Source organism: Parasteatoda tepidariorum, chromosome 3 (assembly GCF_043381705.1).
Source record: "Parasteatoda tepidariorum isolate YZ-2023 chromosome 3, CAS_Ptep_4.0, whole genome shotgun sequence".
Lineage (NCBI taxonomy): Eukaryota > Metazoa > Arthropoda > Arachnida > Araneae > Theridiidae > Parasteatoda > Parasteatoda tepidariorum.
This window is the reverse complement of record NC_092206.1, coordinates 99,549,334-99,573,622: the sequence shown is the minus strand read 5'-3', so window position 1 is coordinate 99,573,622 and position 24,289 is coordinate 99,549,334. Positions and strand designations below refer to the sequence as shown.

Below are 24,289 nucleotides of genomic sequence, written 5' to 3'. Positions count from 1 at the left end.
TGTTTAATTAACATTAAGTATGACTGATTGCACAATTTTTTATTTGTTTAATCATTTATTTGATTTTTTAAAAATATTTTTCTTTCAATTTAGATAAAAGAAATAAGAAAAGTGAGCAAGTCCCTTCTTCATGATATTGATGGATATCAAAATTTGTGCAAAGATATTGATGATATATTACAAGAATTTCAAAGTTACAACAAAGAAAAATTTGACAACTGGACTCAAGAAATTCTGGATGGATTGAGAACTCGTAGTTTGGGGTAAAATGTTATATTTCTTAAACCTAACTACTTATTGTAATAATTTGTAATCAATATAGTGCAGTTTCATGTTGTGTATCTGATAATAAGAAGCTATGAATTGCTATGATGTTGAAACGTTTTTTAAAAAAAATATGAGCTAAACTAATTTTATTTCTTCGTATTTTGTAGAAAGCTATTTAAGGCATAGCTGCAGATTAGGGTTTACAAGAATTTTTTTTTAATAAAAAAATAATTTATTTTCTTGTAGCAATAATTGTTTTGTATGTAATGTTAAGATTAATACTTTTGAACAGCTTTATTTGTACAAAATTGAACAGATAAGTATTATTTATGTTCATTATGCCATCATTTTTACATTTGTATCATTCATTATTACATGCTTATTTTTATTTTAAAAAAAAATATGTAAAATGCATGATTAAAACAGATCTTTAAAGTGTAGGGCATGATTTAAATAACTTGTTTTAATAATGATTGAAATCGCGATTTAAATCATGATTGAAATTAAATCACTTAATTTTTTAAAAAATCAGTGATTTAAATCAACTGGGATTTTTTGAAGGAAATCATTAATTTAAACCAATTTATTTTTTAAAAAAATAATTAATTCATTAAGTCAGAAATATTTTTACAAATATATTCTTTATTCTTTTTTATGTTTGTTTTCATTGATAATGAAAATTTTATCAAAAGAAAGAACGAAAGGGTAAATTATTATTTTTCTAAATAGGCTAATAAGTAAATAAAATTATAAGCAAAGTGGATAAAAGTAACTTTAAACTGTTAAATTATAATTTTCCATTAGCTGTATGTAAAATAGTTTACTGGAAATAAAAATATTTCAATTATACCCATTCAATTTTATGCTTATTTAAATACTTTAAGTACTTTTAAAGTATATTACATGTTTTGTCAGTGTTCTGTCTAAAGAAACTTATAAATATTTTTTTCCATAATGTATTCTGATCTAAACTAATTTATTGTTCATTGGATATCTAACTAAAAAGTTGCCTTTAAAACTTTTAGATGTTTAGCTTGAACAAAAATAACGATGATTTTTTTTGATTCAGTGATTAGTTTGTCATAATTGAATAATAATTTTTGAAACACTTTAGTTATAAATATCTACTATTTTAGCTGCATTATTGTTTTTAAATAAAATTAATTACTGTTAACATATTTTATCAGATGATTTGGCTGGTAAATATAAAAAAAATCTGATTTAAATCAAAACAATTCTATTTCAATGAAATAAATCCTATTGTTGTATTATTTTTAAAAAAAATCATGAATTTTGTCAATCCTGTTTAAGTGTTGCAATGTTCTCTACATGTTTGCATATTTTTTCAAATGGATTTAAATTTATATTATATTTATACATTTATAACATTTATATATCTATAACATTTATATTTATAAAATTATTATATTTTATAATTTTAATAATTTTTAATAGCTTTTTATTTCTTTCAATGATGTTTAGGTCTTCAATAATCTTTATTTTAACAGAGTGAAATTTTTATTGCAGTTTAGATACTGGCAGGCCAGTCATATCCCTTAATGAAAGGGGGCAACCACAGGTGAGTTACAGCCCTCGTTTAGTCACCCTTATGAGAGAAGTTCGACAATTGAGAGTTCTTGGATACAGCATTCCTAATAAAATCTTGGAAATGGAAGAAAAGGCAAAGAAGCATTATGCCCAAGCTAAAACTTTACAGCAGGTATCTACTGTTTCTGAAGAAAGTTTGATTTGAGATGTAGGAAACAATTATACTGTCTGACAATCACGAGCTGAACCATGGACGAAACTGAAGACAACTTCACTGAGAGTTCACCTCATGATTGCCAGACAGTAGTTTGTGTTTTTTAGTGTTAATGGAATTGTTTATTTCAGAAAACCTCTGTTACCTATCAATAAAGCATTAAAAATAAGTAAATTTCTTAGGTAAACAAATCAACTTATAAGTTAAGCTACTTTAGTGGTAGATAAAAAAAATGTGAAAATACTTCAAAGCAAAACAATAGAATAAATCAAAAATTTTTTTTTTAGAGAAAATCTTTTTTTTTTTTTTTAGAGTTTACATTTTAATAAGTAAAATGTGTAATTAGTGTAAAATGCGTACATAGAATTTTTTTATATGTTAATTTTTTCAAGATTGGCATGTTTTTTTTGAGAAAAATTTAAAATTTTTCTAATATGATCAATTAAATGCAACTATGTCAATGTGTAATAAAATAAAGTAAATCATGTATTTCTTTTAAAAAAATAATTATGAAATTGCAGTTTGAATTTGAAGTCAATTAGTGAATGTTGAGCATAACCACTCAAATTTTAACCTTGTGGCTTTTAAAGTTTTCTGTTAGTGCATAGTGAACTAGGAAGTGTTTTTCAAAATTCAAATACTAGGATATTGTTTTTGCTTATAATTCTTTAAGCTATTTTAAAGTAATAAATTACCTTTTTAACAAAAAATAAAAAAGTTTTCTATTTTACTCCTAACTTTTTTAATTTATTTTTTGGTAATCTGATTATATTCCATTACCTACTATTTACAATTGTCTTTTCAGAATAGTGCATACAAGTTCATAAAAAATAGAGTAAGAACTAAAGCAGTAACAGGATAATATTGTTTATTTATATTTAAAACTAATTACTCCAGAATTTCTTAAAAGATTGATGAAATTGGTTTTATATGTTAGAAAAAGGAAAATGTTATTTAAAAAAGTTATTCAAATGTTCCACATTTAAATAACTGTTAATCTTTCTTCTTAAATGGTAGATGAAATATCCTTCTTTTATTATCTACGCAGTTTGATGACATACTCAAATTTATAAACGGAGTGTACAGTAGAGTGCATCGAAAAATGCTTTCACTTTTTTCTCCTATTGCTGTAGTGTTTAAAAGGTAGGTAGAAAAATGGCTCAAAAATTTCGATTTTTTTTTTGGTTTGTTTAGACTGTATATTATGGTATTTTACATGAGGCAAAGTTACTAAGTAGAAAAATACTATATAGTTTTGAAGAAAAAATTGCAAAAAGTTTTTTTAAAAAAGGGAGATAACTAAATATATAAGCATAAAACAAGTAATTTTGCTTATAAAAAGTTTGTAGTTAATTAAATTCTTGATTCTTTACTTAATGTATACTATTGGCACATGCCTAAGCAAATTCTACCTTTCCTAATAAATAAGTATATCTATGCTACAATTTTCTAACACTCTTATTTATGTTTTTTTTTCTCCATCTGCCATAGAAACCCTCTATATATGATGATTCAAATGTTCATATATTTTTATTGATCCTACTTGATACCCAGTCTGTACTTGGTGTACAAATTAAACCTAATATTAATATACTACCAAAATTTGTTTCATTCAGTTTTGCAAGTGGTGATATTGTATTCCTAAAATATGGATAAAAGGATAGATTCCTAAAATATGGATTTGTTCATTTTAGGTGGTGAATTTTTATAAAACCATTGCTGACCACATGATATTAAGCCAGCAGCCTTTAATGTTGGAAGCTGCCAGGGCTTTCACCAGAGTAGTGGATGAGAAGAATGCTGTTACTTGGGATGATGAAGTTGCTCTGGACACTTACATTGGCAGATTGCACCAATCAGTGGAAAGGCTATCAAAAGAAAATAGGCTCTTGAGGAAACAACATTTTATGGTTGCAGAAATGGTTTGTCCTTTTCTTTGGGAGGGGGAGTCATTAGTTCTCTATTTATGTAAAGCATTATGTTTAGAATATTTCCCAGGTCTAAATGCTAAACATTTCTATGACTGTCTAAAGATAATAAGATTTAAAATAAAAAATCTTATTTTTATTTCTGCAATGGGCTAATTGCTATCGTGACCTTTTGTCTACCCCATGCACAAAGCTAATTTCAAGACTGAAACTATTGTGATAAAAAATAATGATTTATTCAATTTATTTTTAATAAATTTCACTAAAATATTTAATGTTGATTTATTTAAAAATAACTTAATTACTATTTATTTAAGTGAAAATTAAGTATTGATTGTAATTTCAAAGTTATTATATTTTCAATATATGGTCTACAAAGATTTCCTTATTCAAAATTAGACCATATCTTGTTACTTTGATTTTTCATTCCTCAATACTGGTTTAACTTATATTTAGTAGTTTGGTTAAAAAATGTCTTAATTTCCACAAAATATTTCTCAGTCTGAATGTGAAGTAGCAGCACATTATGTTCTTCAGTGTTGTTTGCATGCAAGTTTCTTATATTCATTAATATAATACACTATAAATGAGAATTTAACTTTTTTCTTTTTAGGTTCTCAAATTAATGAATACAGACCTACTTCGATTACAACAAACATGGAAAGACATTCTAGTTGAAATTCGTAGTATCTTTGTGAAACTTCAAGAACAGGTAAATTATTTTAAACAAAATTCTTTTACAATACAACAAATTGATGTTATTAAATATTTAACAGAATGAAGAATGTGATGAACTGACTCATTTTGTTTGCAGGGATTTTCTGCTGAGAACATGCGACCCTGGAGAGCACATTGGGATAGGCAACTATACAAAGCCTTAGAATGTCAATATGAACTTGGTCTTGAAGTATTGACTGAACACTTGCCTGAAATAAGAATTGACTTGATATACAGGTATTGTTTTTGTTTCATTTATTTTTCGAAATTTCTGGTATGTGTAAATTGTTCTTGAAAAATAAACTTATTTTATAATGAGTGATTTTCTGCTTTGAAACTAAGCAAATTCAGAAATATTAAACTTTTAGTTATAATTAGAGTCAGTAAAGTGACACTTGTTAAATACTTTTTGATTAAGACTTAAAATGTTTAACTGTTAAAATGAAATTTTCATGTTTTAAACATTAATAATCAAAAATAAATATATAAATTAATTATTGCTGTTTTTTTTTCCAATATTTAGTTTCATGATCAGGCCCAAGAATATTTTTTTCTGAATAAATGTTTTTCTAATTTGTTTAAATTCAAATTAGCAAATATTTAGGATAATAAAAATTTGTTAAAAAAGTGCTCTTGTACAAATACCATGAAATTATTAAGTTTTGTCAATTTTTATTTTGGGATTTTTTTTCTTCCAATTTTAACCATTTAAACATATTATTTGACTTCATTGAAAGACTTTTTGCTTATTAATTTAAAAAGTTATAGCTCAGATATAGAAAAACAGTATAGAAAGTAGAAGACAATTTTAATTTTAGGTAGGAAAAAAATGAATCTTAATTATAATTTAAACATATGAAGTATTGTATTGTAAGATTAAAATACACTAATATACTTATTAGACAAACATGCTTTATTATGCAAAATATTCAATAAGTTTTCTTGTTCCGCTGTTAAAATGCTGTTGTTCGCCTGTACCGGTAATGCTGGGTAAAAAAATATAAATTAAAAAAACTAAAAGGGAGATTTTTACAACTGAAAATTACAATATGAAAAAAGGTGGCACGTGATAAAAATTATAGTGGCTTGGAACATGGCGAATGTATTCTGACAAAAACCCTTGTAACAAAATGACAATACAATCTAGAAGAAAAATGATAGGGATGAGAATTACCACATACAGTAGGTCACCTTTCTAAATCTAAAGAAAACTAAAAGTTCACTAAAAAAGATTCACGTTTTAAGATGAATAAAGTTCGTTTTATTTCATATTAGCTTAATGGCAGCATCAGAAAAAAATCGCAGACTGCACATTGTATGGAGAGCGTGGTGGTTAGGAGTATCTGGGAGTTTCGTGGTTTCAACTCAGAGCAATAAATCCCCCAAAAAAAACAAAACACAGGAGTGGATGGATATCAGATCTTCAAGAAAACATAGGAGCGTGGTTATGTCAGCATTTTCCGTCCAACTTGGCTGGATAACTCAAGGCAAGCTCGTCGGCGTTGCCTCATTTACCACATGCACCTGGTCGTCGCAAATCCATAGTCAGTCAAAAACTTCTATTGCAATGTAAGACCAACTTATCACATTAAAAAGGATGCTTGATCAAACATGGAAAAAAGGAAAATTTTGTAGACCACGTCACTGCATGGCAGATTTCAAGCTGGTTGTTAAAACTGACTAACATAGAGGATCCCAAAATCAATTTGGTAAAAATAAAGATGGCGCAAAATGAAGCCATTTCTCCAACAACAAAAAAATTCCCCACCTCAGCGAGAAGGCAAAGAAAAATAAAACTCCGATAAGCGGAGAGCCGCAACTTATTTTTGACGACTGAGTATCGAATGCTCTCGAGCGTCTGGCGCTCAGATATTTATACAAAAATGCTTAAAGTTAAAGTGAAATTTCCTAACCATTGGAAGTTTAGTAGTCATATCAATTATTTTTTCAGTGTCATTCCCACCTTCTGATGGAAAATGCGGGAGTTACGGTTATGCATACTCCTACACTCGTAGCCTTCACATGGACATGAAAGATACCGCGGGGCCAGGTGTTGTTCCAAGAAAAAAGGGTAGGGAAGGAATGTGCAGGGAGCGTGTCCCAATTACACTAATGCATTAAGGGGCGAGTAAGAATTGGATCAGTATTTATTTAAATTTTATGATTTGTATCAGAAAATAGATTATAGTGTGACTCGATGTCACAGCGCCTGTCTTTTAATAGTTTTTTTTTTAAATTTAGGAATGGGTGCTTGCAGTTCCGTCCACCAATTGAAGAAGTCCGTGCCAAATACTATAATCAGATGAAAAAGTTTATATCTATTCCAATACTTTTTAAGGGAGTAAATGATGTTTTGGACAATCTCATATTTCCCATCATACTCGATCGTAATGCCTACAGTTTTCTTGATCTGTATCGTAAAACTGAAGCTTTGTTTAAGAGATTAGATGAAGCAAAAAGCAAATTCCAAGTAAGTTTGCTTTTTCATTTTTGATTTGATGAATAGTTGACTTTATTTACTTTTATTTTGTATCCTTTTTTTAGGATTGGGTTTCACTTGGTTCTGTGAATTTAGAAGAATTTGTCTCTCAGAATTGTGTCTCCATAGATGATTGGAAAAGAAACTTCAAAGCTATAAAACTGAAGAGTCAAGAATTTAGTAAAATATCTTTGTATGTACTTATATTTTAATCTTTATATAATTATGATTTTGAAATGATTATGTTATTTAATGTTTTATTACTTGTTTGTATATATATATATATATATACAGTAGAGTCCCGATAATCCGAGTTTCCGAGTCCGAGCTATCCGAGCTCGGTCCGCTTTAACCGAGCTATCAAATATTTTATGGATTTTTTTGTTCTAGTTTATTTTTTATGTTTAAAAAAACCGCCGAAATATAAATCTGAATTTTATCTTCCAAACACTCAGGAAGACGAAATCCAACAACTTGATCCAATGAAATTATCGTTAATATCGTCAATGAAAATGAATCTAGCGAAGATGATGAAGACAGCGATGATTAAAATCAACATATAAAAATCTCTCATACAGATGAACTAAGAGAGAGAAAATGCTATTGAATATATAGAACAACAAAAAGAGGTGACACCAGCCTTCCTATTATCCCTAAAAAATGGCGAAATATTGCTGCAGAAAAGCACCTAAGTTATGCAAAACAAAAAAAGATTAAGGACTTTTTTTAAATAAAAACTATTTAATTCTAGTAAAGTATGCTTTTTATGTGTTTTTAAGTAAGCTTTTTCATTTTAATATGAATTGTATGTTGTATACTCGTATAAATGTTGTATTTGTTATATATATTACATTTATACCTACTCTTTTTCTTTCCTTTTTGTACTCTTCGTTTTAACCGAGTTTTTCAGCTATCCGAGTTAGTCGCGGTCCGCATTAACTCGAATAATCGGGACTCTACTGTATATATATATATCCTTTTTAAAAAATCGATTTTATTTTTTTTAAAATTTGTTTTCTGAAATTTTACTTTAGTGTTGACAGCATTAGCAATAAGGAAAGGAAAATAGATGTCAAGTTTTTTTTCTCAAAATCTGCTGTAAAGCCTTTACCTTGTTTTTTCAACTGTACCGCAGTATACAGGATGTAATAAAACTAATAATTATAGCAGTAAGGCATTTTATACCTTTCCAAGTCAAACAAATTTCATCATACAGTTAGAGTGGAAAAGAAAAAAAAGCCAAGTAGGGTGGTCTTGCTTTCTGTAGGGTGGATGAAATGTTGCATTTTGAAGGCATCATCTTTTAGAGTTTATGAGATATTGACACATTAGAATGTGGAGAAGGCAGATTAGACCTTATAAGCGGGATTTCAAGTGGCAATGCCACGGGTGCAAGTTTGTCATCAGAATTTCTGTGGGAGACGCAGATACTAATGGAATATCAAAAATCTTCAAATGCCAGCCTGATTATCTCCTTTGCAGCTATGAAATCAACAATGTACAGTGCGCAAAAAATGGACCACCCTGAATAACTTTTGATTTAATGATCTAGGACTCAATGGCTGGAAAGGATGACCTCAAATATACTAATCAATAAATGCAGACGTTATTTTAAGTTATGAAATCAGGTACGAAAACGTACTTTCTCTGAACATATCTTTCTTTTGATAGATTCGGATTTCTGACCTCCAAAATATAGGGGTTAGCTGCAATCTAGTAAATATGATTTCAATAGTTTGGTCAGAAAAGTCTGTGAAAGTTAATGTTAGTTTTACTTTTTGCATATTTCCCTTTATCTCGAGAACATTTTAAGCGATTTGAAAAATTTTTGCACAAAATTACGTTTTTGCGTCTGACTTTTCAACTTAAAATATCATATACACTAATTAATTAGCATATTTGAAGTCACCCGCTCGAGTCATTAAGATTGAATCCTAGAACATAAAAGTCCCATTTTTAGATCAAAAGTTATTCAGGGTGATCTGTTTTTTTTTGGTGCATTGTACCTCATGTTTTTTTTATTTGTTGTAAGCTTTTAAATAATAAAGAGTCTTTGTGTTTTATTATCTATTTTTATTGTATTCTTTATTTTAACCAAGCAAACGCCCTCTTATGGCATTTCCATTTCTTGCCAATACCATATTGGTAAAAATTTATTTGTTTTTCAAATTCTAATTCTACTTGCAGCAGTGACAATGATTTTCGTTATGCCTTATTTGCATGTATTGTACCTTGATAACTAGTCAAAAAGTTTTTTTTGAAAAAAATTGTTTTTCTGTCCCTATTTTCATATTTCCTTTTCTTTTCTTTTCTTCTCCTTATATTATTTATTTTGAAAAGAACACTTTAATGCCTGAATTTATTGGCAGTGACCTTTAATAATTCCATTAAATGCAAATAAATGAACCAATCAAAGACAAGAATCAGTGTTTCAGTTTTCATACACTCTTTTCTTCAGCTCCAGTGAAACTACTATGCAAGTAATTTAAATGAAAAATATTTAATATTTTTAACTAATAATTTTATTTGAGGTTATATGATTTACTAGGTTAAATATGTATTCTTTCTAATCTGTAGTCAGTGCAACACTTTTATTCTTGAGCTCCTTTCATTATTAAATTAATTTATGTAGAGTTTCAGAATGTAATACTTGAGAGAATTGCATCATCTTCTTCCTTGTTGAAGGGCGCCAGCCTCTCCAGAAGGGAAAGCCCTGGTATCCACGGAGCCATATAGCCTAGACGGGAAAAGTCCCAAATTTATAATTAACTCTTTTCCATAGAACAATCTAATTTCGCATTTATACTTGATCCGGCAACCCTGCATGTTGGCAGCTCATGATATCGCTGTTGAACTTATTATTTTTTTTATTAGTTGTTAAGTTTTATTATTAAACTATTGTCTTTATTTCATCCCTCTCTCCACCAACTCCTACATTTATTTTGTCACATTTTTTTTGAATTTTTAAAAATATGCTCCTTTTTTCAAGCCTTTTTTTTGAGTTGATATAGTTAAGTATATTAATTCTATCTTCCCACATACCTCTGAAGAAAAACAATTATCCATTTAATTTATACAAAAATTATATGTTTTTATTTTATCATTATTTAGTGCTGTGTTAGCACAGAGGTTGAAACACTGAGTTGTCATTGGGAAGGACCAGGGTTTTATTCTTATAAAAACTTGAAACATTAACCACAATGCCTGTTGTAAAATTAAGTGTTTCAGGGTCAATTAACTTCACTTTATTATAGCTAAAGATAAATTACTATAAAAATAAGCTTTATTTTAGGGATGAAGAGAAATTCGACTGCATTGTTGTGAGCTATGCTCCTACCAAAGCCTATGTTGATTACTTGATTTCAGAATTGGAGAATACTATGATACGATGTCTTCAAAAATCCATATCCTCATCAATGGGCTCTGTGAAGCAATTTCTTAATGATGCCACAGACACTCTCACAAAACATCCAGAATCCATTGAAGATATTGCCTTAGCAACCAGAAAACATGAGGAATTCACTCAGAAAAGGGAACAGGTGTGTAGTTTGTACAAGTTATTTGATTTCTCAGTTTTTTACTTGCTAATTCTTTCTAGATCATTGATTTGTAATTCTAATTACTTTTCTTACTATTTGTCTGTTAATAAATCCCAAATCATTAATTTACCATTATAGTCATTTGATTTGTTGTTTTTTTATTAATGGTTTGCAAATTCCTACTATATCATTGATTTGTCATTCTTCGTATTTGATTTCTCATTTTTTATTAATTGTTTGCTAATTTTTTCTAGATCATTGATGTGTCATTGTCATTTTTTACTGATTGTTTGCTAATTCTTCCTATATCATCGATTTATCATTTTAGTCATTTTCTTACTAATTGTTTGCTAAGTCTTCCTGCATCATTGATTTGTCATTTTTCTTACTAATTGTTTGCTAATCACTCTAGATCATTGTTTTGTTATTCTAGTGACTTGATATTTTCTTACTATTTCTCTGTTAATACTTCCTATATTTTTGATTTTTCATTCTAGTCTTTTGATTTCTAATCTTTTTACTAATTGTTTGCTAATTCTTCCTATATCATTCATTTGTCATTTCAGACATTTTCTTACTAATTGTTTGCTCAGTCTTCTTACATCATTGATTTGTCATTTTCTTACTAATTGTTTGCTAATTTCTTTATTAGATATTGAATGAGTGTAAAGAGTTGGAAGCTAAAAATGAATTTCTAAGTAAATGGTCGAAGCAAGCCTCTTTTGACTTAGGAGAAGTTAAAGTATTGTGGGAAAACTTTGAACACACCTTGTCTGATCACAATGAAATTGTTGAACAACAAGTAAGAACTGAAAGATGCTTAATTTGTTGTTAAAGTTGTGATTTTTAAGGCTTTATTGAGTACAGCAACTAAATATGCTGTAATATGAAGGGTGTTTAATACAGTTCCCATTTTCTTACCTGCATAATTATGATGATTATAAACTTTCATTGAAGAAAACAAAACCGTTAGTAAAGCACAAATAAAGGTTCACTTGTGTTTTATTCACATTGTTCGTTTTAATTCTTTTTATTCATACATAGAAAAGTATACCTCATTTGTATATAACTGGCCTTGTTAAATTTGCTCTTAAAATTTTTTATAAGCTAATGAGACACTTTTAAAATATAATGGAAAAAATTATTTGTATCAAAAATAACATTTTAAAATCAACGGCATAGTAATTAACTTTTTTATAGCAATAAATAAGGGATAAGTATATAAAATAATTATTGTAAAAATATGCATTAAATTTCAAACATACTAGGAAACTAAAACAAAAATGGCTCTTGTTTGTTTTAGATGGAAGTACTGAAATCTGCTGTATCTTCTCAACTCAAAAGTTATACTTTGGATGAAGAACGGTTTGCAGCACGTTGGCACCAGATGAAGCCACGAAGCGATGTGGAAATACAAGATTCAAAGCAAATACAAGACATTGTGACCTTTCTTAAGGAGAAACGATCTGAATTTAATGTCTTAGAAGAAAAAAATCAAAGACTTTTGTAAGATTTTTTTTTGTTCTGCTATACTATGAAGGAAAAATAAATCCAACTATTATAGAATTGTATTGAAAATTTATATTTGGTTGAAATTAAGTTTTAAATTATGTTTGTTAAAAACCCTTCAATTTTTTTTCTCATTAATGGTAATTACACTGAACATTCAAAATTAATCAAAAATCTGTAACACTGATCGAAAATTAATGTATTTTGAGTAGTTATTTCACTTTGAATATTTATGTTTCACTTAATTTTTAAATTAAATTTAATGAGGATTTTGAAAATCCATGCTTTTAATGCATTTATTAATCTCATTAATATGGTTTACATTACTTATTCTATACATTAGACATTAGGTTTGTGTTATGACTTGCATCAAACATTCGGGATAGTTCCAAAAGTCCCTTTATTTTTTTTAAAAAAAAATTTCAGATTTAAGAATTTAAGTTTCACTTATTTACGTTTTTTTTCAAGCTATTTATATTTAAGTTTTTTTGTTTAAATTTCTTTTATTTAAGTTCTTAATTACTTGAATGTACTTCATAGTGTTTTGAAAATCTATATTTTTATTACATTCATTGAAATTTATTCATTTATTCATAGTAGGTTTACATTATTCATTTTATATATGAGGTACCTGAGACTTATCAAAAACTGAAGAAAAAAATTAATTTAAAATATTAGATTTAGTTGGTTTAGTATCATAAATAAGTTCATAGTATCCCAAGGAATTACTTATGATGCTAAATTTTTTGTAATCAAATTAAAAAGTTGTAAAATATACAATATATTCCAATGATATTGAGTTTAATGCAATTTCACCAGTGGAGAATAGTCCATGAAATTTGTTTCCGTATTAATTTTATTCAATTTCTTAATTCATGTTTATCAGTTTTATGTACCTAATCCTATTGATAAATACCATGAATTGTTGTTATTAAATAAATTAATAAGGAAATCAGATAAAATAAAATTTAGGTGTAGCATTTTAAAAAGAAAAGAAAAAATTGTTTAAATTAGTAAATTTAAATCTATAAAAGTTTACAATGCTTCATTAAGTGACAGTTTTTAATTAATTGATTTTTTAGAGGTGATATTCGCCACTTCAACTTGCCTGAACCTACTTTTCAACTTGAACATTTAAGAGAAGATATTGAGACGGCAGAAAAACTTTGGCTGACATATGATGAATTCCACAATGAGTTGGATGAATATTCTAAAGAGGAGTGGATTGTCTTCCGGTAGGATTTCAGATGTTTGTTCTTTTGTTGTCATCTATTCCTGAGTCGTACTTGATTGCTATGTATTGGTTTTTCTTCAGAAACAAAATTCACCTCTTTGAGTCTTTTCTGAATGACTGGATGGAAAAGTTTCGCAATGAGAGTTCATCCGGAGATTCCACCTCAGTGTCATTAAGACTACATCAAGATATTGTAGATTATTTGGTAGGTTTGCGTATTTGTTTTTTTTAAATAAAAAAAATATGAACCCTATGTTTGAGGGACATATAATGCACAGTCAAGCAATAAAACATTTAGGGACATACAACTGGTTCAGTGCTTTTGAAAATCATTTACATTCTTGGAACTTATCTTTTGAATTGGAATCTTTCTATGTTGGCATCAATGTGTCAGAAAGGAAACTTTTCTACTGGGCTGTTGCAGCATTTTTAACAACGGCATACATTTTAATACTTAGGCTACTTTTTCAAAAATGAAAATTTTAATGGAATAAAAAAAACTATTGATAATAATGTAAAGCATTTCTTCTGAAGCGTTTCTCAAAGTATGGTAAACATTACTAGATTTATTTCAAAAATGAAAAATTTAAGAAATAAGCATGAAATAAACAAATATTATAAAGTATTCTTAATAATTTGATAGATTGTGTTATTATTATTTAAAAAAATAATAATAATAACACATGGAGTAAATTTTCGGACCCAAACGTGGCAATCAAGTAATGATTGGTGTCATTAATCACCACAATTTTTTTTTTTATCACCACTTGTTATATTTAGTCGCCATGTTACCAGTGGTGACTGTAAATTTTGTCCTGTGCATCAATGATACTTGCCAAGAACGCTGAAGAAATTATATATCATTCATTTTATTATACAATTCTAAAATAGAATTTTTTTTATCCTTTTTTACCTTTTCTTCTAATTTGTTTTGTTTTTGGTTCTTCATATTGGCACTGAATTTTTTTGCTTCAATCATATGTTTTTCTTTCTTTTATAGGAGGTTCTTCCATTGTTAAAATTTTGTCGTGGCGACACGTTCTCCCCTCAACACTGGGGAGAAATGTTTAGGTTACTGGATATTCCTGAAGTATCTGTTGATCGTCTGGAGTTCGGGCACTTTCTCAGAGCCAGAGCTTTAATCAAGCTGAATGCAGAAGCACTTAAGGTAGTTATTTGACTCAATGTACATTAGGATGTAGAGGAAAATTTTGAATTTACATTTTATGTAGTCTCAAAATAAATAAATTCCTAAGCTAGATTTTATTTTAAAGAAACTTATATTAATTTTTTGTTTTTAGTAAAATATTAAGTTTTATTTAATTGTTTGATGCTTGAGATACAAAAATAAATAAGAGACTATTTTATAGAAAATGTGTCATATTTTTCTCTAAGAGAAAATATTAGTGGTAATAAGTCATATTTAAATGTTCTGCAGAATTTGAATGATAGGGCTCAGGGAGAGGTCACCATACGAGAGGCTCTGAATGAGTTGGATTTATGGGGAGCCAAAGCAAGATTCTCACTCACTGAACATCAGGATTCTGCTGGAAATGCAATCTCACTCATCAAGGATTGGCGAGATCTTCTCAACAAAGTGAGTCATTGTCTATGTGTCCACTCTATTTTAATCACATTGTAATGGTATATATTTCGATTAATTTTGAAAGTTTAGCAAGAATAAAATAAAATTTTAACTAGTACATTAAAATAGAACAGAATTGTATTATAATGCTGCCCATTTTGATCTATCAGTAGTTTTATGCATCAAATCTCTTTCTAAAATGCAATAAGTAGCAAAAATTGGTATATTCAATAAACAATATTTTTGTAGTGCGTTTAGAATTATTTTCCTAAGAAATATATTAACACATGTAATTATGTAACATTTTTTGTTGCTTAGCTTATTAAATTTGGCTGTCACTATTAGCAAACGCAGTTTTTTTTCTTTAAAAAAGCATATGAGGATTACATGCATATGAGGGTTGTTCATTTTGAATATATCTTTCTTATAAAATTTGAGAAATTGTAAAAGTTAATTTAAAGATAGGTTATGAAAGTAAGGTTTATTCGTGTTTCACNTTTAACTCATATTTTTTTTTTTTTTTAAAAAAAGATTACCTTCACTCACTACTATCTTCCAAAACCTGACGCATTAGATCTTGCAATTTTTTACCACCTACTAAAAGGAAATTAGTTAACGGCTTGCCACTGATTTGAACTTTCTTTTTGGATATCAGATGTAATGCCAAATTTACTGCACTATTGATATTTTAAATTCAATTCCTGGATTTATATTTTCCTTCTAACTCTTTGATAACTAAGAACACTTTTTTATTAACTCTGTAGGAGTATGTTCTTGTAGTTTATATTAAAAAAAATATTTTATATAATTTAGGTTGGTGAAAATCAATGTCTCCTTCAATCTCTTAAAGACACCACTTTTTATGAACATTTTAAAGATAGAGCATCCATCTGGGATTCTAGACTTGGACTTTTAGATCAGTCTTTACATCAGCTCAATGTCATCCAAAGAAAATGGGTGTATTTGGAACCCATATTTGGTCGTGGTTCACTACCTTCGGAAAAGACTCGTTTTCTTGCCATTTGTAAAGAATTTAGGTATCTTATCTCTTTTATTCCCTTATCTGCCAACTATATTTAATCTTAATTATTATAACTGATTCTTAATAATTTATTTGTAGTTTTCTACCTATAATGCACGAATTATATGGGTTTGACTTTAAAGTTTAAAGTTATAATTACATAGTTAACACCCAAAACTTCCTTTCATGTAAAATTAAAGTTTAATTTTACATGAAAGGAAGTTTTGGGTGTTAACTATGTAATTATAGCTTTATTTGTTTGGATCTAAGTAATTCAAGTCAATTTTTGTTTACCAAATGCTCCTAAATGTCAAATCACATCTAAAAGTAATTTTTTTAAGAAAAATATTACTTCTCGAAAAAGTTTGCTGATGCCAAAGGATTTTACAGACAGGAAGGATTCTCTGGAAAGAATTATTTTTCTTTACGGAACTATAAAATTTTTTGTACAATTCTCTCAACTTTTTTTCTGTCGTCTATAAAGCTTAGAACCTCATTTCCTAGTAAAGTGTAAAATTGTTTCAAAACTTATATTCTAAGTTGGAAACTAAAATAAGGTAAGTCATTTGTATAAATCATCACCTGTATCTATAAATCATCACCTATATATCTATAACACCATCTATATCTATAAATCTATAACACCATCTATATCTATACACAATTTATATCTATAAATCATCACCCGAAAAAAAAAATTTTTTTTTGGGTTCTTTAAGTTTCTTTCAAAAAGTTTAAACCGTCTGATACCATTTCTTTTATTATTAGATAAAAATTGTACATTTAGATGTGATTTGACGTAAGCAATAAATACAAATCGTACACATTGCATTTTTTAATAATTATTTTGGTATTCCACTACATACTTTGAAAATGATGGTGCAAACAATAGTGTCTGTTATTCTTTGATTTTAACGACATTTTTCTTGTGTTTTAAAAAATGCAAACTATTTTTAAAATTTTTTTTATTGAAAAACATGAAAAATTCAATTTTCTTATAGTTGAATTTGTAATATATAAGTTTTTCTACTTCCAACACTATTTCAAGTCATTGAATTAACACTGCATGCGAATATTTTCTTTTTGAAAAATATTTTTTGTTGCCTCATTTCAATTTTATCCTTTTCTTTTTCAGGTTTATAATGAATAGCATTAGCCAAGATGATAGGGTCCTGTCTTTGGTTTCAATATCAGGTTTGCCAAACATACTGAACAACCTTCAAGACCAACTGACTCGTTGCCAGCGTGCTTTAAATGCATTTTTAGAAGTACAATCCATTTTTTCTAACTTATTGAATTCGACTTTTTTTCTCCAATTTCTTATAATTTATCTTCTTTATACTTTTTCCAGGAAAAACGGTCAATGTTTCCGAGGTTTTATTTCTTGGGAGATGAGGATTTGCTTGAAATTCTCGGACAATCAACAAAAGCTACAGTCATTCAGTCACATCTTAAAAAACTGTTTGCTGGTATTCATCATGTTGAGTTTGATGAACATATCACAAAAATAACATCTATTGTTTCTTCTGAAGGAGAAGTTGTTCACCTTAAAAAGCCTGTTTTTATATCATCAGATATTGAGGTATACACTATAGAGCCTTATTTCCTCAAATTTCAATATGTCAATTGATTAGAAAGTTTTGTTTTGTTGTTTGGCAAGTGAAATAAGTAGCATTTATTAGTAAAAAAATATTTAAAAAAAGGAAAAAATATTTAAAAATTTTCTTGTCACACCGTGGGAGTAATAAGAAAAGAATGTTTTTCTAGATTAAGAATGCGCACTACACTCTTTTTATAAGCGGGAGACAAAAAAAAGAAGAAAAAAAAAGAAAGAAGGAAAGAAAATTTAGCTTTCAGAGAGCTTAATGAACTTAGTTTTTATAAATTTTAGTTTTTTTTTATAATCTTATAACTAAATTATTTCTTAATTTCTTAGTGTATTAAGAACAATATTATTTTGTCTTAATAATTAAAAGATGAAGACCAGAAACTTACATATAATGTTCAGTAAAATGTTTTAAGTTTGTTATACCTCGTCTTCGGTTATAAGATTAAATTATTGAAAGCTTTTAACATTGTCTGAAAAAAATTTATTTTGTTATTTTTGTACCCACTTTATTTATATTGCATTCTTTAATGCTTTTTAAAATCAATTTTAAAAAGTAAAAAATAATTGAATTATTGAAAAAAATAGTTGAGTTATTGTAATAATAATTAAACTATTGAAGAAAATATATTTTTCTTCTAAACTTGCATTTACATTGAATAGCTAAGTTATATTTAGTTTGTAGATTTTGCGTTCAAATATTATCAGAAGATTTTGAAAGTTTCTGATGCAAAAAATAACTTTTTTCAACAAGAATTTCATTATATGTCGTTCAAAAAATTTTTTTTTGAAAAAGTCAATTTGTTTAATGGGAACTCATTGTCAGAATATTAAAGTAAAGTGAATTATTCCCACACCAGTTTGTTGTAGGCCAGGGGATCATGGAAGTTAAGCATTCATGATTTTGTGATTAATGGTAGGATATGGTTGCACGGTGGCCTAAATGGTTCATTATAAATTAACCTTTTTTAATAATTTTGTTTTGGTTATATATTTAATTTTTTACTAATAAAAATAATACTTGTTTGTATAAATTTTAACGTATTAGCTGTTCAGCTACTTTGAGAAATTTGAACGGCTATGTATTTCCCTGTTATTCAGAACTTTTCTATTAAAAAACATAGAAAAAGACTGATTTGTAGAAACTAAGTGCTACTCTAAACTTAGTTTGTACTCAATAGTTTAAGAGCTTTTGTGATATAATATTCTAAAACTTAGCAGAAATATTTGCATTAATCTGGTAATTTTAAGTATTTAGTATTTTTTTTATAGATTTGAAATTTTAGTTTTTACTAAATGGGAAATTTTTAATTTTTTTAAAATTTGATTAATAGCCTTCTTTAAAATTGCTTTATGTGTCAGCAATAAGGTGTTTTTTACTTGTTACTGTTTGTGATATTTAATGCAAAAAAAGGCTGAATTTGAGAAATAGATTTGTTCATTCTTCCCCCCAAGCCATTAAAATCGAAAAAAAAAATATTAACAGTAATAGATGTATTCAAACTACTGTAATAATCATAATTTTCTCAATATAAGGGCATTTTAAGATTTAAATGCGTAATATTTTTGTTTTGCGATTTCCTGGCTAAGAAGGGAGCTTCAATCCAGCAAACAATTTCTGGTCTCCATTATCACTTCATTAAGGCTATTGTTAGAAGCGTTTTCAGGACCTCCTTTTTCCAGGATCTTACTTATAAAAATAGTGGTAAACCACGGATAGAACAGATTTGTGAAATTCCCGATTGGTCCAGAAAGAAATCTGTTGCAATTTTTCATCTTGTTTCTGGGCATGATTGCCTACTTAAACATCTTCATTCCATTAATGTCACATCGGACTCTCTATGTACTCTTTGTGGTCTTAAAGAGGAGGTGGACTATTGTCATCTTCGCATCTGCCCTGCTCTTCCCCATATTTCAATTTGGAAGTGTTATTGGGTGGCAAAAGCCGCCCTAAGTTTATAGATTTACTGATGTCACGTTTATTCTTGTTATGTTTTTGTGTTATTGTGATTTCAGGTGTCTTGTAACTTGCCATTGGAAATAAAAAATTTTAACTTATTTTACTAGAATTAATACTTATGTCAGTATCTTTAATGTGTAAGAAAAAGTTTAATAAATCACATTATCAAGAATATCACGTATAATTTATTATAGTAAAATTGCAAAGTGTATTCATTCTTAGTAAATTTTACTTATGTAGTAATGATGTAATTTAAATCTCAACTAATACAATTATAGTAAATAAAAATCAGATGTAAATCTTGAAATATTGCAACTTCATGGATGAGTATTATGACTCTTCTATTAAATATTGTCTGCACTTATATTTGCCATACAATATAATTAAGATTCAATATTGTAAAACATATATTGTAATTATAACGTACAGTGAATTTCTTGTTTCAGGTATGGTTACATCAATTGGCCAAGGAAATGCAAAATACTTTGAGATCTCTTTTAGTAGAATGTACTGAGAAAAGCAGGCAAGGAGATCAGAATATTAATCCTCTTCAATACCCTACTCAGGTAAGGTTGTCCTCTCTTTTATTATTTGTTTAAAAACGTTGATACCACAAAAGATCTTTTTTTTTACCAGTCTTTCCAGATTACCAGTTTTAAATTTTACATGTACCAATTTTAAATTTTACATGTACCAATTCTAAATTTTACATATTATATCAAAATGATATGTTAACAAAACTCTTATATATCATTAAGAACTTTCAAAGGATTCATATTAACAAAATAAATCTTTTAACAATTTTTATGTGTGCAAGCCTCTTACAAAATATTTTATTAAATCTCATCATGCAATCTGAAAAAAAATACAATAATTCATTATTTAAATGTAATTTTCTTAAAATGTATGACTGATGTATTTTATTTCTGGAAAAATCATTTATCTTTAAATTAATATTTAAAAGCTATTTATGTGTAGCATATTTTTGTTGCATTTTTAAAGATATATAGTTTATGCAGTAGAAAGATTTATAGCTAGGCTTTTGCATTGCTATAACCTGTCTAAACATCATAAGTTTTTTCAGAAACTGAATCTGTAATATATAAAAAAATGAAACTTTGATAAATTAAGACTAGTACTAAGTTCCATCATGCAAATCCATTTTCATCTGTATGAATACTTTTCTGCCATAGTTAATAAACAAGAATTGTTTCTTTTTTACCTAATACTGTACTTACTTATCTAATACCATATTAAAAAGCTGTTAAATGAAAATTCCTTAATGTACATTAAGAAAATCAAGGCAATTCTTATCTGTATTTTTAATTTCAACTGTTTTCTTGCCTTCTTTATCGCCTAATGATGTTCCTCTTATTTAAACATAGTCATTTCTATAGTATTTACTCTCTGTTACTATTCTTATTTAGGTGTTGTGCCTGAGTGAGCAGATCTTGTTCTCTGAGCGATGTGAAGAGGCCATCTCCAGAGGTTCGCTCTCAAGTTACCTCAAGGAACTGCAGTCTCAGTTGGATTCATACACTTCAGCCAATATGACTTCTTCAAGAGAGGTGCCCATTGTACACTTAAAACTGAAAGCCCTCATTCTTGACACTATCTATGATATAAGTGTTGTAGAAGAGCTCTTGAGGGACAAGGTGAGGGCTAAAAGTGATTGGTCATGGCTTAGGAGACTCAGGTGTGTATTGGGTTTGCAGTATGGAGCAAAAAATTGAGACTTTTATAAGTTTTGCATTTTCTGTGAATCTCGTCACCATTTTTTTTATGTAAAAGATGTTATAAGGAAACTAAAGGACCGAACATAATGACTCAATAAAAATCAATATTTTTGTTTGTTTAAAAATAAATTTTATTTTAAAAATTTAATTTGCATGAAGAATTAGGAATTAACTCTTATTACTTTTTTTGTAGTGTGTCTTATTTTAAAATATATTTATTTCCAGATTTTACATGATTTCTAATGGTACAGTGTATGGAAGAATGGTTGATGCGGAATTTGAGTATAGTTATGAGTATCAAGGTATTGCTGCAAAACTGGTTCATACTCCTTTGACTGATAAATGCTATCTTACTTTGACTCAAGGTATTTATCGTTTTCTGGACAATAAATGTTTTTTTTTTCCTTGTATTTGATCTTTTATTGTTTTTTTTCTAAATTGTATTAAATTTATTTTATTTTGTTGTTTATATTTGTTTATTTTACTTGTTTGATATTATTTCTGTTAATTACTAACAGTGAGTACAAAAGGTTGAAATTTTTAGTGTTATTATTTTGAAATTTTAAAAGATTGGAATTTTTATTGTATATTATTATGTAGAACTATTTAAAAGGAGGATTGGGTATAATTTGTTCTACATAGATCGAAGCACAAAACAATGTGACTAAATCAAAAATAAAGTACAGGTTCCCCTAACGAGAACGTTCCTCTGCATCTAAATATCAAATGTTTGATGTTTCTTCTTTAGAAGGTTCTTCTTTAGAGAACCGAAACTAAAGTATATCTATTTCTGTACTTTTTTGTGCTGCATTTGCATTGTTTATTGCTTCAATATCTTCATTTGTTTTAATATTTGCAATTTATTTTAATTTAAATTCTAAAATAGATTATTTAATTTTTCTCAGGCATGCATATGGGCATGGGTGGAAATCCTTATGGACCTGCTGGTACTGGCAAAACAGAATCTGTCAAAGCGTTGGGCTCTTTATTTGGTCGCCAAGTCTTGGTGTTTAACTGTGATGAGGTAATCTTGGAATGCATAATTAAATTCATCAACTTATTCGATTTACTCTAGTGCATGAATTAATTTAAACTGGATGTAAACGCTTAAAGCTTTGTAATAGTAAATAAAAACAATGTTTCGTTATTTTATGAGCTCCTCTTCCATTGTAGCAGATGTATCTCAGAAATTGTAATGAAACTGAATTTTACTCTCACAAATCAAAATTTTGAATTGATATTTGTTGAAAACAGAGTAAAATGAATTCAGCCGACCAGCTGGTCGAACGGTTAGAACTGACTGTGAAGCCAATGGTTGCGGGTTTGAACCCTCTCAGGGTAAGGATGTTTCTCTCAGTGCTATCCTCTGTAGTATGAATGTGGCCCACGCGGGTCCAAAAGGGTACTGTGGCAGTGTGTTCATGTGTGATGTTGCGTGCCTCTGTAACTTTGGGTCACAAGGTGCTCACCAGGCAACGCAAAATGAACAACACCTTCGGCATCTTCCATGGCGAAGAAGGATAAATTCGGTGTCTACCATTAAAAAAGTAAATAAATAAATAAATAGAGCACAGGTGAAGCTTTGAGCAATTTTCAGTACACCATTATTCTTCTTGAATTGCTTCAATTTTTTCAGAATGCATAGTAACCCGTTTCTGTATGTTCTTAAACTTTTAACCGATGAAACATACTGGTTAAACTGTTTTTCAGTATGTTTAACATGTTCATATTTCAACAATGTAAAATCCTTCTGTGCTATACTTGTTAGATAACTAAGAGTCAACTGTTCTTAGCTTTTGAGATTAAATTTTGTCATTTTAGTATTGAGCACCATTTAATTTTAATATATATTTCCTGAAATTTTTTTTTGTTTATTTCAGGGTATTGATGTAAAGTCAATGAGTCGTATTTTTGTTGGTTTAGCAAAATGTGGAGCCTGGGGCTGCTTCGATGAGTTTAACCGACTCGAAGAATCAGTCCTATCAGCATTATCTGTATCAATACAAATAATTCAAACAGCTCTGAAAGCAAACACAAGAGAAATTGAATTGGATTCTAAAAAAGTAAACAAATGCTTATCCTGTTAAATACTATATTGTAACTATTGAATACATTTGCATGTACTGTGGTTTCATTCAAAATAAAGTAATAGTCATTAGTATCTATGATCATTACTGTCTTGATGATCATTCTTTATAATTTCACCCTTGAATTTGTTCTGTTAACATGCTATGTATTTTTAGTTACTATTTGATTTTATTAATTTATAATTGTAAATAAAACACATTTTAAAAACAATAAAATATATGTAGGAATCAGGATAAGAAGTTTTTTTTTCTGAAATTATTTTGTTCCTTTTTAGAATAATCTCATTGTTTAGAACTGTCGCCTCTGAACTGTTTATGTAAAAATTATTTTTATTTTAATTGATAAATGTGAATGGCTACTTTGAACATATTTATTTATTAAGGACTATTTCATTCGAGCTATTTATTTACTAATGATTTCAATTTTGAGTAAAAACTGTAAATAAGTACCTATTGAACAATTCCATGTTTTAAAAACTGTTTCATTTTGACTATTTATATACATAATTTCAACTTTGAGTATTTCCTATTAAACGGAAAACCATTTTAAATTAATAAGGCTACTTAATTATTTATTAAAAGAGTTGCCTTTTCTATTGTTCGATTTATACATATTAAGTCCTTTACTAGTTTGTTCTAACTACAGTGACATGTATTTTCAATAAAAAAAAATTGTTTTATGTCTTTTAAGAGAATTTACTGTATATTGCCATAAAATAATCAGCTTGTCACAATCTATGCAGATCAGAATTTTTGATATCTTTCTTAAGTTTAATTCTTACAAATCTTAAATTTAATGAACTTTAGCTTATTAAATTTAATATATGACATTAATATATACATTTTAATACACATATAA

The 24,289-nt window shown here is 28.0% G+C and overlaps 1 protein-coding gene across 1 annotated transcript in view; it reads left to right on the top strand.

Moving 5' to 3' along the window:
• Positions 1-24,289, top strand: part of LOC107454755 (dynein cytoplasmic heavy chain beethoven) — a 102,828-nt gene that overhangs the window by 12,178 nt on the left and 66,361 nt on the right. Inside the window, exons 8-29 of the mRNA XM_043040557.2 lie at positions 94-263; positions 1,795-1,987; positions 3,724-3,951; positions 4,571-4,669; positions 4,772-4,911; positions 6,916-7,144; positions 7,219-7,346; positions 10,446-10,692; positions 11,345-11,494; positions 11,996-12,198; positions 13,284-13,436; positions 13,517-13,640; positions 14,436-14,603; positions 14,874-15,032; positions 15,834-16,057; positions 17,177-17,309; positions 17,393-17,623; positions 20,054-20,173; positions 21,035-21,303; positions 21,569-21,708; positions 22,249-22,367; positions 23,224-23,406. Of these exons, the coding sequence (XP_042896491.1) occupies positions 94-263; positions 1,795-1,987; positions 3,724-3,951; positions 4,571-4,669; positions 4,772-4,911; positions 6,916-7,144; positions 7,219-7,346; positions 10,446-10,692; positions 11,345-11,494; positions 11,996-12,198; positions 13,284-13,436; positions 13,517-13,640; positions 14,436-14,603; positions 14,874-15,032; positions 15,834-16,057; positions 17,177-17,309; positions 17,393-17,623; positions 20,054-20,173; positions 21,035-21,303; positions 21,569-21,708; positions 22,249-22,367; positions 23,224-23,406 (3,810 nt within the window). The remainder of the gene's footprint in view (positions 1-93; positions 264-1,794; positions 1,988-3,723; positions 3,952-4,570; positions 4,670-4,771; positions 4,912-6,915; positions 7,145-7,218; positions 7,347-10,445; positions 10,693-11,344; positions 11,495-11,995; positions 12,199-13,283; positions 13,437-13,516; positions 13,641-14,435; positions 14,604-14,873; positions 15,033-15,833; positions 16,058-17,176; positions 17,310-17,392; positions 17,624-20,053; positions 20,174-21,034; positions 21,304-21,568; positions 21,709-22,248; positions 22,368-23,223; positions 23,407-24,289) is intronic.